We start from the raw sequence: 13,006 nt of genomic DNA, 5'->3' as shown, positions 1-13,006 counted from the left end.
TTGTGGGCACCACTCCATAATAAAGACATTATGGAACTAGAGAGAGTGCAGAGAAGAGCCACCAGATTAATAAATGGGATGGGAAATCTGATTTATGGGGAGGCTAGCTAAATTAGATTTGTTTACATTAAAAAAGGGGTGTCTAAGAGGGGATATGATAAGTATATAGAAATATATTAGGGGACAGTACAATAAGTTTTCAAAAGAACTATTCATCCCAACGGCAGTACAAAGGACTCATATCTTGAGATTGGGGGAAAGGAGATTTTACCAGCAACAAAGGAAAGGGTTCTTTACAGCAAGGGCAATTAAAATGTGAAAGTAATAACCCATGGAGACTGTGATGGCAGATACAATATATCTTCAAAAAATGTTAGACATTTTTAGAAAGGAAAGGTATACAGGATGTTGATCCAGGGAATAATCGGATTGCCAATATTTGGAGTCAGGGAAGTTATTTATTTTCCCCCTTATGAGATATCATTGGATGATGTTTTAATGGGGTTTTTTGTTTACCTTCCTCTGGTTCCGAATACTGTAAATACAAATATAGGATAAGTATCTGTCATCTAAATGTAGCACAGGTTGAACTTGATGGACATAAGTCTTTTTTTCAACCTCATCTACTATGTAACTGCTTCTTTAACAGATTTGTAACTTCTGCAAATGGAGTACAGTTCTCGTACTTTTTTTTTATGGCTCTTTGACCAATGGAAGTGGCATGTGCTGAAGCTGGCGGTTGCAGGCACAGCGGAAACGTGAACAAGTACCTGTTCATGGAAAGTGTGGTGGATTCGTGGAATAGCTCCCAACAGAGGTGGCAGCTTTATTGTATTTGAGATATAAATTACTTTTTCTCTGATTAGGAATAAATCTGATACTTTAAAAAATACATTCACTGGAAAGTCCTGATTTATATTATATCTGATTTTCTTATAAGGAAGCTATGAATGACATCTAAATAAATATTTCTGCAATACTGGTCCTTGTGCTTTTTTTTTCTGAGATACCACCTTCGTGACATTACAGAAAGATTGCCACGTTTGTGGTATGCACTAATTTATCTACTACATTGCAAGTAAGCAGAACATAAGAGCCAAGATTTACATTAAGGGCCTCATGCAGAGAGCATCGTTATTTCAAAATTCGCCATTTTTTTGTACAATTTCGCGCAGAAAACTGCAGAAAATGGCGAGTTATGAAAAACGCGCCAATTTTTTTTTTCTATTTCTAAAACTCGCCTCGCGGCTGGCGAGAACCTCCATCTCGCCATTTTTAAAACTCTCCGAATGCAGAGAGGTACGAACGGCATGTAGCGGCTGTTCGTGCCAGGAAAATGGCGCGATTTTCTCATTTTTGCCGCGCCAGGAAAAGTTGGCAATAAGATGGCGCTCGCCACCTATAGCAAAGGGGACAAAAAATGCGCGATTTTTTCTTTACACATTTCTGAAGCGCGCATCTTTCCCATTTAAACTCGCCACACGCATCCATGTTAAACATAGCAGAATTCGAACATTTCTGCATATGGAGAATAAAACTCTCCAAAAAAGCTACTTTTTATGAAATTCGCCAATTTGAAAATTCGATGCTCTCTGCATTAGGCCCTATGTCACTGAATTGAAAACGCCTGCACTTAGTTGTGTTTTTCTTTCTTTCTGCATCTATCTTATGCTCCCGAGAACAGTCCCTACCAGTGGGTTCGAGCAAGGAGTTGCAAAGATGTATTATATTTTTCACTGTGCACTTGTCACATTATTTATTATACAGAGTCACATATTTATCACTAAAATATTGTGTATAATTTTGTCACTTGAACAACACGTCACTATTTGTATGTGTAGGAGCGCCTAGTATTTTCACTGGTTTGCTTATATATCTAATTAAATATAGCACGAGTTAGTTCTAGTTGGGCCTTGGTAGCGCAGTGGGACATTTGGTTGCGGTCGTCCCTCGGCAAAGAAGTCTTCTCCGGCGTTCAGCCGCAGGAGGACCCTCCGCAGCATCCGCTCCGACGAGAAGGCAAGTGTAAGGGTATGGGTTAGTTTAAGGGTAGGGGGTTAACTGTAGGGGTTTTAGCAGTTTGTCTAAAGGGATTTAGGTAAGGGGTTAAGGTTTTTAGGGTAGACGGTACCGTTAGTATTAGGGGTTAACATTAGGGTGTAAGGTTAGTTACTTACCTTTGCGGTAAAGCGGCTGGCGGAGTATCACAGCGGCGGGGTGAGCGGTGGCTAAATGCCGGCGGCCATTTGTTCATGGCGAAATGGCCATGACCAAATGTCCTAGACCGCTTGGTACACCTGTTCCTTTAAATCTTTTCTATCACAAAGTATTTTTGTGCCTTTTGGTATGTGCAAACTACTGTAGCCAGATCAGTACAAATAAGCACTAAGCTGATGAAGACCTGTATACACATGCTTGATTAGGGCTTCCAATAACGTCCCAATAACATGAACCAGTGAGGTGACGTAAAAGGCAGGTCACATGACAAGCCCTTTCCAAGAGGAGGAGGGGGGGGGGGGACAAGGCGTTCTGTGGCTGCTAGGTAACGACGCCGCGCTGCATGCCGGGAGTCCGCAGAATGCCCACGCTGTGACCTCTCACCCAAGCCCCCCCCCTCTCCGCCTCACAACACGGAAGCATGGCGGCTGCCCAGGGCTCCCCGGTGTCACAGCGCCGGCTCAGGGTTATCTCCGGGCACCTGCAGCCGGGAGCGGCGGCGGGGATCTCCGCCAACGAATGCAAGGCCCCGGCGGCTCCCACTGGCAGCATCCCCAAAAAGCGGTGAGCTGGGGGGCGGGGGATGGGTGCGGTCCTGGGATGTGACAGGGACACGGGAGCCCTCTGAGATCCTGCAGCATCAGGTGTCAGGATGCTGACACCCAGGGCTGCCTCCTGGGCGCACACACACACATGCCTTCTACATTAACTGATCCCCCAGGGGCATGATTAAATAATGCATTGATGTCAACTCCAATCAGTCAATAAGTTAAAAGCTTTTCCACCGCACATACACATACTTCTTAATGTATTGATGCTTTTTATTGCAGATTGTGACAGTTTCCAGCACAATGTTTCGAGGGGGTGGGATGCAGCCCCTTTGTCGGGTTTCCCAGCACAACGTTTCCTGAGCCTGATGATGGGGCTGCGTCCCCCGAAACGTTGTGCTGGAAACTATCATGATGATCTGCAATAAAAAGCACCTATACATTAAGGCTTTGGCCACGCTAGCGCTGAGCGTGCGGTGCTTGCCGAGTTTAGTTTCAGCAATTCAAATTGTCCCGCTCATGTGGTACGCGCGGGCACGCACGCAATCCCAAGCTTGGCGGTTGGGTAGCCAAAACAAAGTGAGTTTGAAGCGTGCTCAACAAGCCCCCAATGGCCCCCCGCGCACGCATGCAAAATAGCCAGGACACCCGGCGCTCATGCTTGGAGAGCTAGGGACGTCACCGCTCTCAAGCATGAGCTCGGTTAGCGCCAGCGGGGCCGCAGCCTAAGAAGAATGTGCAGCGGAAAAGCTTTTAACTCATTGATGAGTATCTGTAAGATCAGCGTTGGGAGTTCGTGCTTTAAACTCCTAATGGCACCACAGCCAAAAAGATTACTAAAGGATCTATAGATAAGTTAGTGCACAGAGAACTTATTACATCTCCCTGTTAGGACCTGCTAAAGGTCATGCCTTGATGTGGCAGCAGGCTTAAGACGCTTTGGCCAAAGGGTTAAACTAAATGACCCTTTTTCAAGAGATTATATAGGTATTGCACTGTGTATTTTTGTCACATTGGAAGTAGCTTTGGGGATCTTTGCTAACTTATTACATATGTCAACCCAGACCAGTGTGAGAGGTTGGGTATAAAAATGGACATTGTATGGCGGATTACTGACTTTTCTGGATGATGCTCCACAGGCATCTGTGTGGCGCGCATGACGTCACGCTTACTATGGACGCGAGCTTAGTCTGAACTTTTTATTCAGCTGCCGCTTCACCTAGCTCACCGGTTAACCAGCCTCTCTCATTTTAAATAAGAGGAATCTACTGGACATGTTAATTATTCTTTATATCAGCCTGTGCCATGACCACTAGTATCGGCAATAATGTAAAATATAGAATACTGGTGAATATTAATCGAGACATGCAATCAAATGTATGTAAACATTGCTGGAGTTATGTCCTGAAAAGCTTCAATCAAATGCAGTGATTGCTAATTCAAATCACACTTAGACAGAATATTAATATGAATATCTTATAGTTAAGAAATTTACTTGGAGAAAATAGTTTTGGGAATCAGCATTCATTTCTCCTTTTGAATAACAAGGGGTAAAAGCAATATATCCTCTTAAGCAGCACTGGAAGGGTACGTCTGTTGTGAAGATGATCTAAGGCTGGGGCCATACTAGGCGCGCACCTGTAGTAGAGGTGATTTGTGGCCTAGGGGGAGACGCGATGGGGAGGCATGACGTAACGGAGCTGGTTCTCCCTAATTGGCTGAACCGCTTACGTGACCCGGCCGTCACGTGACAATCAAATTATTTTGATGTGCGACAAATCGGCCGTGCCGTCGCTCTCGCGCACCCTATGGCCATCCTCATTGAGGTACAGCCATTTTTGTTTGCACCATCGCTCTCACCATGGTCGTGTCCTAAGTTTCTTCGTTGCCAGAGGGTCTTGTAATGTGTGTTGGGAAGAAAACAAATCAAGATATTAGGCATAGCAATAAGTTACAGATTTTGGCTTTTTAAAGTTCTCCTTTTACTAGTTTATATAGCTACTCAGAATTCTCATACAGTGCGTCCTATTTATTTTCCAAGGGAGGAAAGAAGTCCAAATCACTTGCCCTTCCCAACCAATCGGCAGCCCTTTTGTATTATCACCATGTTTATGTTGTGCATGGGTAGGCTCTTATTTGGAGTACAGAAAAGATGGACGTCCTGTGGCGCATGGACCAAATGAATAGAAAATACAATATAAAAAAAAAAGAGAAAAAATAATGGTGTAATATTGCCCATATATCAGACTGTCTTTTCAGATCTATGAAATGCACCTACACATTCAGAAAAGTAGCTGGTGTCTTGTTAGAGATGACCACAGGGCTACTGTTCCCACATCATCTTCAAGTTATATATATTTTAACTACATAAATGCCTCTTGTAATATGTGCATTTAAATACTGTATAAGGCTTTTCAGCACATCAGTGGCCTCTGTTTCTCCTACACCTGGTGTCCAACGTTACCGGAGTTTGTAGGTTTTAATTCCGGTGATTCCTTTCGTCTTCTGGAATCAAGTGGGCTGAAATGCTGGAGCTGTCTGCTTGTCCTGGCCCTCAGAGGTTGGACCTCAAGGATTGATTATGTAGAAGGCAATACTTCTTTTGAGAAGTTCCGAGTCTGTGGTGTAGCTCACTATAATTACCCCTGAGGAATCAAGAGCGAAACGCACTGGGTTAACCCTTACAAGCCACCGTAGGTGTATCACTAAGCACCAAATTCGAAAGTGCTTCTCCTGGACAGCTGAGTGAGTTACACCACGTACTCGGAACTTCTCAAAAGTATTACCTTCTACATAATCTATCCTTGAGGACCAACCACTGAGGGCCAGGAGAAGCAGACAGCTCAAAACATTTCGACCCAGTGGGGCGGACGCCACTGGATTCCAGAGGACGAAGGAAGTCGCCGAATTTAAAACCTACAAACTTTGGTAACGTTGGACACCAGGAGTAGAAGAAACGGAGACCACTGATGTGCTGAAAAAGCCTTGTATTTAAATGCACATATTACAAGAGGCGTTTATGCAGTTAAAATATATATAACTCAGATAATTTTGGAATAATAGTCTATCTCTAACAAGACACCATCTACTTTTATGAATATATAATTGCATTTTATAGATCTGAAAAGACAGTTTGGCTATATGTGCAATATTACATCATTGTTTTTTTTTTTATTTTGTGTATTATATTTTCTATTAATTTGGCCAATGCGCCTGAGGACTTCCATCTTTTCTGTTTTCTTGGAGGGACTTGGAAATCCCTCCTTTTTAGGACTCCGGCAGCAGGACTCACCATTATCCTCCTGGGACTATTTAAAAAGTATATATATTGGTCTTGATCATCGCTGGGACTGTACAACCATACACAAATCTGTATCTATACTTGTATGTTATTACACTATATATTACTGTTAAGTGCTAGCGCTTTCTTTCCTTTTCTCATATTTGGAGTAGGTAGATAAAGCAGTGTCTGACCTCAATAGTTTTGCTACCAGGGGGTCAAATACCATGTTGCTTACCTGCCCAGCAATGAAGTGGTTAAACTGGAGGCTGTGATTTGTGTGGGAATTCCACCCTTTCTAGTTCTTGAAGATTTGACTGACTTGAATCTTGCTTGTTACTTTGACTTCATTACATTTCTCTGGTTCAAGTGGTAAATATGTTTCCAGTTGCTTTATTTGACAGCGTGCTTCTCCATTTTAACATGTTGTCACTATAATATTTAGTATGTGTTTTTTTTGTGTGTGTTTGTTTTGTGTACTTTGTGCAAAATAGAAGAAACTGCATAATGCTTTTCGCAATTGTAGCCCTGAAGGAAAATATTGAGGGGAATAATCAGGCACTCTCACAGTTCTGAAAGCAGAGGTAGAACAATCGAGGTATTATTCCATGTTGTAGCTTGACAAGCCCGTCACAGAGAACACAGTGACTGTCCCAGTCCCAGTATTGCACTGAATTGGCATCAAACTCTATATTGTGTGGCAGTCCCTCGTAGGATGATGTTGAATAGGTAAAATCGGACAAGAATACGTATTTATGGTAGCAAATGCTTGGGAGAGGGGGTGGGGAGTATTCTAATCTTTTATCTAGTGTATTTTGATCATGCAAAAAAAAGCCACACTCAATGCCAGCAAGCCAATACATAAGGGGATGTCGCTGACGCATAATGTGCCCCCCCCCCTTTTTTTTTATTGGAGGCCCTTGATTCCTCTGGGACAGGTCAAATATCTCCTGAGCCAACGAGTTCTTGGGTTGAGGCTGCCCCTGTCCTTCTCCATGGTTTCAAGTTAAGTTTTTCTGTGTGCGCAGCGTAAACTACATGAGGTCAAAGCATTCTGGGATTTGTATCCTATTGAGTAAATGTATTATGAAAAATGAGGCTACTAAAAGCTTCCTGACGTGACGTCACAGGGACATCCTTGCACACAATTTCGTAAAGTGGTTAATATAGGTCAGTCCCCCAGAAATAAAACTAGAATCGATTTGGGATACCCTCTGACTGTAGTGATATAGCAGGTGCACTGCTTGTCTTGTTTATCTTGTACCCATTACAGCCAGTGTGTGAGCTCTACTGTCTGTCTTCTGCACCCGCTGGTTGTAGCTCGGAACCTTTAGCTAATTGTAGAAGCTGCAGCAGTCAACTGATAACGTACACACTGCATATAAAACAAAAAGTAGACTTGATGATTTAGTTAGAGGTATTTTATCACCACTCCTATTGTGTGTTGACATAATTGTATACAAATAAACATAGCCCCAAAGTGATATGTTAAAATGCCTCTGTAGAAGATTTTCACATGTTTGGAAGCTCTGGTATCCTGCCGTGACATCTGAAGTGTACCTACTTTCAGGAACCATGTGTTGAAGGCCCTGCAACTATCTCATTATCTCTCAGGAGCAGGGTTACACCTTAGACTGAGAGGAGGATATCAAAACCCAAACTAGCAGTTTTCTCTTCCCCTACGCTCAGGGATGTGCAGGAGGGCAGGGACCAGGCATGATGCGGCTGTGCAGGAGGGCAGGGACCAGGCATGATGCGACTGTGCAGGAGGGACAGGGAGCAGGCCTGATGCGGCTGTGCAGGAGGGACAGGGAGCAGGCCTGATGCGGCTGTGCAGGAGGGACAGGGAGCAGGCCTGATGCGGCTGTGCAGGAGGGACAGGGAGCAGGCCTGATGCGGCTGTGCAGGACGGACAGGGAGCAGGCCTGATGCGGCTGTGCAGGACGGACAGGGAGCAGGCCTGATGCGGCTGTGCAGGAGGGACAGGGGCCAGGCATGATGTGGCTGTGCAGGAGGGACAGGGAGCAGACCTGATACGGTTGTGCAGGAGGGACCAGGCATGATGCGGCTGTGCAGGAGGGACAGGGGCCAGGCATTGTGCGACTGTGCAGGAGGGACAGGGGCCAGGCATGATGCGGCTGTGCAGGAGGGACAGGGGCCAGGCATGATGCGGCTGTGCAGGAGGGACAGGGAGCAGGCCTGATGCGGCTGTGCAGGAGGGACAGGGAGCAGGCATGATGCGGCTGTGCAGGAGGGACAGGGAGCAGGCCTGATGCGGCTGTGCAGGAGGGACAGGGAGCAGGCCTGATGCGGCTGTGCAGGACGGACAGGGAGCAGGCCTGATGCGGCTGTGCAGGAGGGACAGGGGCCAGGCATGATGTGGCTGTGCAGGAGGGACAGGGAGCAGGCCTGATGCGGCTGTGCAGGAGGGACAGGGACCAGGCATGATGTGGCTGTGCAGGAGGGACCAGGCATGATGCGGCTGTGCAGGAGGGACAGGGGCCAGGCATGATGCGGCTGTGCAGGAGGGACAGGGAGGAGGCATGATGCGGCTGTGCAGGAGGGACAGGGAGGAGGCATGATGCGGCTGTGCAGGAGGGACAGGGAGGAGGCCTGATGCGGCTGTGCAGGAGGGACAGGGAGGAGGCCTGATGCGGCTGTGCAGGAGGGACAGGGAGGAGGCATGATGCGGCTGAATAATTTTGGTGAGGTGCCAGTTAAAATCAGCCAGCAGAAATACATCTTGAATCAGTGGTGTCTAGGTAGGTGAAACAGTAGTAGACGGTTGGAGCAGTGTTGCCATTGCTCTATATTGCATCATTTCAATCTGTATCCTGAACATTAAAGCGGCAGTTAAAACTCTCTGAGGGGATTTTCTGAGCATGTGATGTAAGCTCCTGAAATATGCCAGGGAATAAGTATAAGCAGAAAGCTGAACAGTTTGTAAAAAAAACTAAAGCAAAAGACTAGCATTTTAACGTTACAGAATTGTTTCTTTTCGTTGAGTTTTGAGCTCCCTTGCTTTACCTTCTGTGTATCTGATCAACATTGCCGTGGTTATTCATATACTTAACCACTTATCTGATTGTGTTAGAGCAGGGGAGCGCAAACTTTTTGTGCTGCGCCCCCCTGTCTCTGCCCCCGGCTCTCGCGCCCCCCTGCCTTCCTTCAGACGCGTCAGATGACGCTGCGTGGGCGTGTGACGTCAGGTCACATGGTGCCGCGGCGTCACAACACAGACGGCTGAATCCCGGTAAGTAAACAGTTGCAGGGGCCTCACGCGATCCCCCGGCATTTAATTTAAATGCCTGGGGGAAGAGCGCGGGGCCTCTGCAACTGCCCGCGCCCCCCCCAGCACAATCTCCCGCCCCCCCTGGGGGTCGCGCCCCCCACTTTGCGCACCGCTGTGTTAGAGCATTGGTTTTCAACCTATTTTTGGTTAAGGAACCCTTGGTGAAATTCTGAGGAACCCCCAACCCTCTATAACAGCGAGTCTGAGATCAGATGCATTGTAAGTTCTTTTGTATTTGGTACAATTTTCAAATGACCAGTACATTTTTGGGAGGCTTGGGGAACACAGGGGCTCCTAGGAACCCTGTAGAAAAACACTGTGTTAGAGAGCTGATGTAAGTCTTCTTGCTTTTAATACATTTGTTTGGTGATGTGCATGCATGACATCGATCTGCTTCTGATTTCTTTGCTCATGGCTATGCATATATACGGTCTAGTTATAAGAAAAGAGATGTATGATTCTGCTTTTGTATGTGTACAACTGACATTTTTCATCATTGTTACTTCCTCTTGAAAGTCTTACCCTTTCTCATTCCGAAAGTATCAAAAAGGAAGAAATATTACAGAATGCTTAAAGTAGCAATACACATACAAGAAGTCACATACAGCAGGGGTGCGCAAACAGGGGTTGCGGGATTGTCTGCGGGGGAGTGGGGTTTACAGAGGCCTCGCGCGCTTCTCGAAGGCACTTAAATGCCGGGGGAGTGGCAAAGGATACTCGCCTACATATATAGATGCTCACCTACATGGGAAGTTTCGTTTGTTACAATGTGCTCCTTTGAATTCAATGTTATTTAACCATGTGTTGTATTGCTTTGAATTCCGACGCGTGCAATTTAGACTTACAAACACATGGTGATATTGAACACAGGAATTACTCTGTTCTAGCTAGATGAACAGCCGTTTCAGCTGCTATACTTGCCAATATTAGCTAGACCTTAACCTAATTTGGGAAGTTTTGGTTAATGCAACATGCTCCTCTTAATACAATGTTACCAAACGGTGTTTGATGTAGCTACTCATGTTTCGTTCTGAATACTGAAGTGTGCAATTTAGACGCACTGACACATGATAATATTGTTTTGCAGACTACTCCATTTATATATCTAGTCTGCTGTTAGCTTCTCAACATTTAATACTTGGTAATAACATATGGGGAAGTGCATGTCTATGGTTTCCTTTGGCAATAAATATATACAGTTAGGTCCGGAAATAATTGGACACTGATACAAGTTTTTGTTATTTCGTTTGTGTACCAAAATAAATTCAAGTTACAGTTTAAGCCCATATTCATTATTTAAGTGCAGTCTATCAGCTTTAATTTGAGGGTATTCACATCCAAATTGGAGGAAGGGTTTAGAAATTACATCTCTTTAATATATGGCCCCCTCTTTTTCAAGGGACCAAAAGTAATTGGACAATTGACTCAAAAGCTGTTTCATGGATAGGTGTGGGCTATTCTTTCGTTATTTCATCATCAATTAAGCAGGTAAAAAAGGTCTGGAGTTGATTCCAGGTGTGGCATTCGCATTTGGAAGCTGTTGCTGTGAACCCACAACGTGCGGTTAAAGGAGCTCTCAATGCAAGTGAAACAGGGCATCCTTAGGCTGCAAAAAAAAAAAGAAAATCCATCAGAGAGATAGCAGGAACATTAGGAGAGGCCAAATCAACAGTTTGATACATTCTGAGACAAAAAGAACGCACTGATGAGCTCTGCAACACAAAAAGGCCTGGACGTCCACGGAAGACAACAGTGGTGGATGATCATAGGATCATTTCCATGGTAAAGAAAAACCCCTTCACAACATCCAGCCAAGTGAAGAACACTCCCCAAGAGTTAGGCATATCATTATCCAAGTCTACCATAAAGAGAAGACTTCACGAGAGCAAATACAGAGGGTTTACCACAAGGTGCAAACCATTCATAAGCCTCAAGAATAGAAAGGCCAGATTAGACTTTGCCAAACAATATCTAAAAAAGCCAGCCCAGTTCTGGAACAGCATTCTTTGGACATATGAAACTAAGATCAACCTGTACCAGAATGATAGGAAGAAAAAAAGTATGGAGAAGGCTTGGAACGGCTCATGATCCGAAGCATATCACATAATCTATAAAACACGGTGGAGGCAGTGTGATGGCATGGGAATGCATGGCTTACAATGGCATGGCTTACAATGGTCACTAGTGTTTATTGATGATGTGACAGAAGACAGAAGCAGCCGGATGAATTCTGAAGTATGTAGGGATATATTGTCTGCTCAGATTCAGCCAAATTCAGCGAAGTTGATTGGACGGCGCTTCACTTTACAGATGGACAATGACCCAAAACATACTGCGAAAGCAACCCAGGAGTTTTTTAAGGCAAAGAAGTGGAATATTCTGCAATGGCCAAGTCAATCACCTGATCTCAACCCGATCGAGCATGCATTTCACTTGCTGAAGACAAAACGTAAGGCAGAAAGACCCACGAACAAAACAACAACAACTGAAGACAGCTGCAGTAAAGGCCTGGCAAAGCATCACAAAGGAGGAAACCCAGCATTTTATGATGTCCATGCGCTCCAGACTTCAAGCAGTCATTGCCTGCAAAGGAGTCTTGACAAAGTATTAAAAATGAACATTTTATTTATGATTGTGTTAATTTGTCCAATTACAGTTGAGCCCTTGAAATAAGGGGACTGTGTATGAAAATGGTTGCAATTCCTAAACGTTTCATACGATATTTTTTTTCAACCCCTTGAATTAAAGCTGAAAGTCTGCACTTCTATTGCATCTCGGTTGTTTCATTTCAAATCCATTGTGGTGGTGTACAGAGCCCAAATTATGAAAATTGTGTCAGTGTCCAATTATTTCCGGACCCAACTGTAAGTAGGTGGTGTGACCAATAGGCTGTGTGCAAGTTATTTGCACACAGAGAGACACAGCTACAGGTTATCTACATATCGCGATCTAGTATACTTTCCATTATTAAGTATTTATGCTATAATATATGGCTAATCTGCAACCTGTTTACTTAAAACAGAGAAATTCAGCACTGGTGTTTACTTTATCCTAAGAAAGTTATTTTGCTATAGAACTCTTCCATACATGCTATAAGTGGAATATTGGATCAAAGATCATCTATTTAGACCTCCACGGACACTAAACATCTGAGGAGTTATATGATGTTGAGATATTATGTCCAATTAGGAGTCTAATATAGACTTTGACATCTACCTATTTCTAATAAGGAAATTCCACTTATTGGTGTTTCATTGTGGACTGAAATTACATCAATAATCCATGCTATTTGGATATTTACGAATGTTACTTGATACATGCAGCCTCCCACTGGGGAATTTTATTGCACTGTAAATGAATATAATCACGAATCGCAGATGTCATATGTTTAATAAAACTTTATTATTTTCTTTTTTTGAGGATTAGTGGTACATAAGAGGATATGTATATCCTTTTTTCTCTTATTCTGGATATTGGAATCTGACAGATCATAAGAGATCTGTATATCTGAATATGTACTTTCTGTACATAGAGATCTGTATATCTGAATATGTACTTTCTGTACATAGAGATCTGTATATCTGAATATGTACTTTCTGTACATAGAGATCTGTATATCTGAATATGTACTTTGCGTGCAAGTGATAGGGACTCTTGTGTGGGGGTTTT

At 44.1% G+C, this 13,006-nt stretch overlaps 1 protein-coding gene across 1 annotated transcript in view; it reads left to right on the top strand.

Moving 5' to 3' along the window:
• The first annotated feature begins 2,562 nt into the window (after positions 1–2,562).
• AGPS (alkylglycerone phosphate synthase) overlaps positions 2,563–13,006 on the top strand; it is a 157,447-nt gene continuing 147,003 nt past the window's right edge. Inside the window, exon 1 of the mRNA XM_075608988.1 lies at positions 2,563–2,781. Within this exon, the coding sequence (XP_075465103.1) occupies positions 2,639–2,781 (143 nt within the window). The 5' untranslated portion in view covers positions 2,563–2,638. The remainder of the gene's footprint in view (positions 2,782–13,006) is intronic.

This window comes from Ascaphus truei, chromosome 7 (assembly GCF_040206685.1).
Source record: "Ascaphus truei isolate aAscTru1 chromosome 7, aAscTru1.hap1, whole genome shotgun sequence".
Taxonomy (NCBI): domain Eukaryota; kingdom Metazoa; phylum Chordata; class Amphibia; order Anura; family Ascaphidae; genus Ascaphus; species Ascaphus truei.
This window is presented reverse-complemented; position numbering and strand designations above follow the sequence as displayed.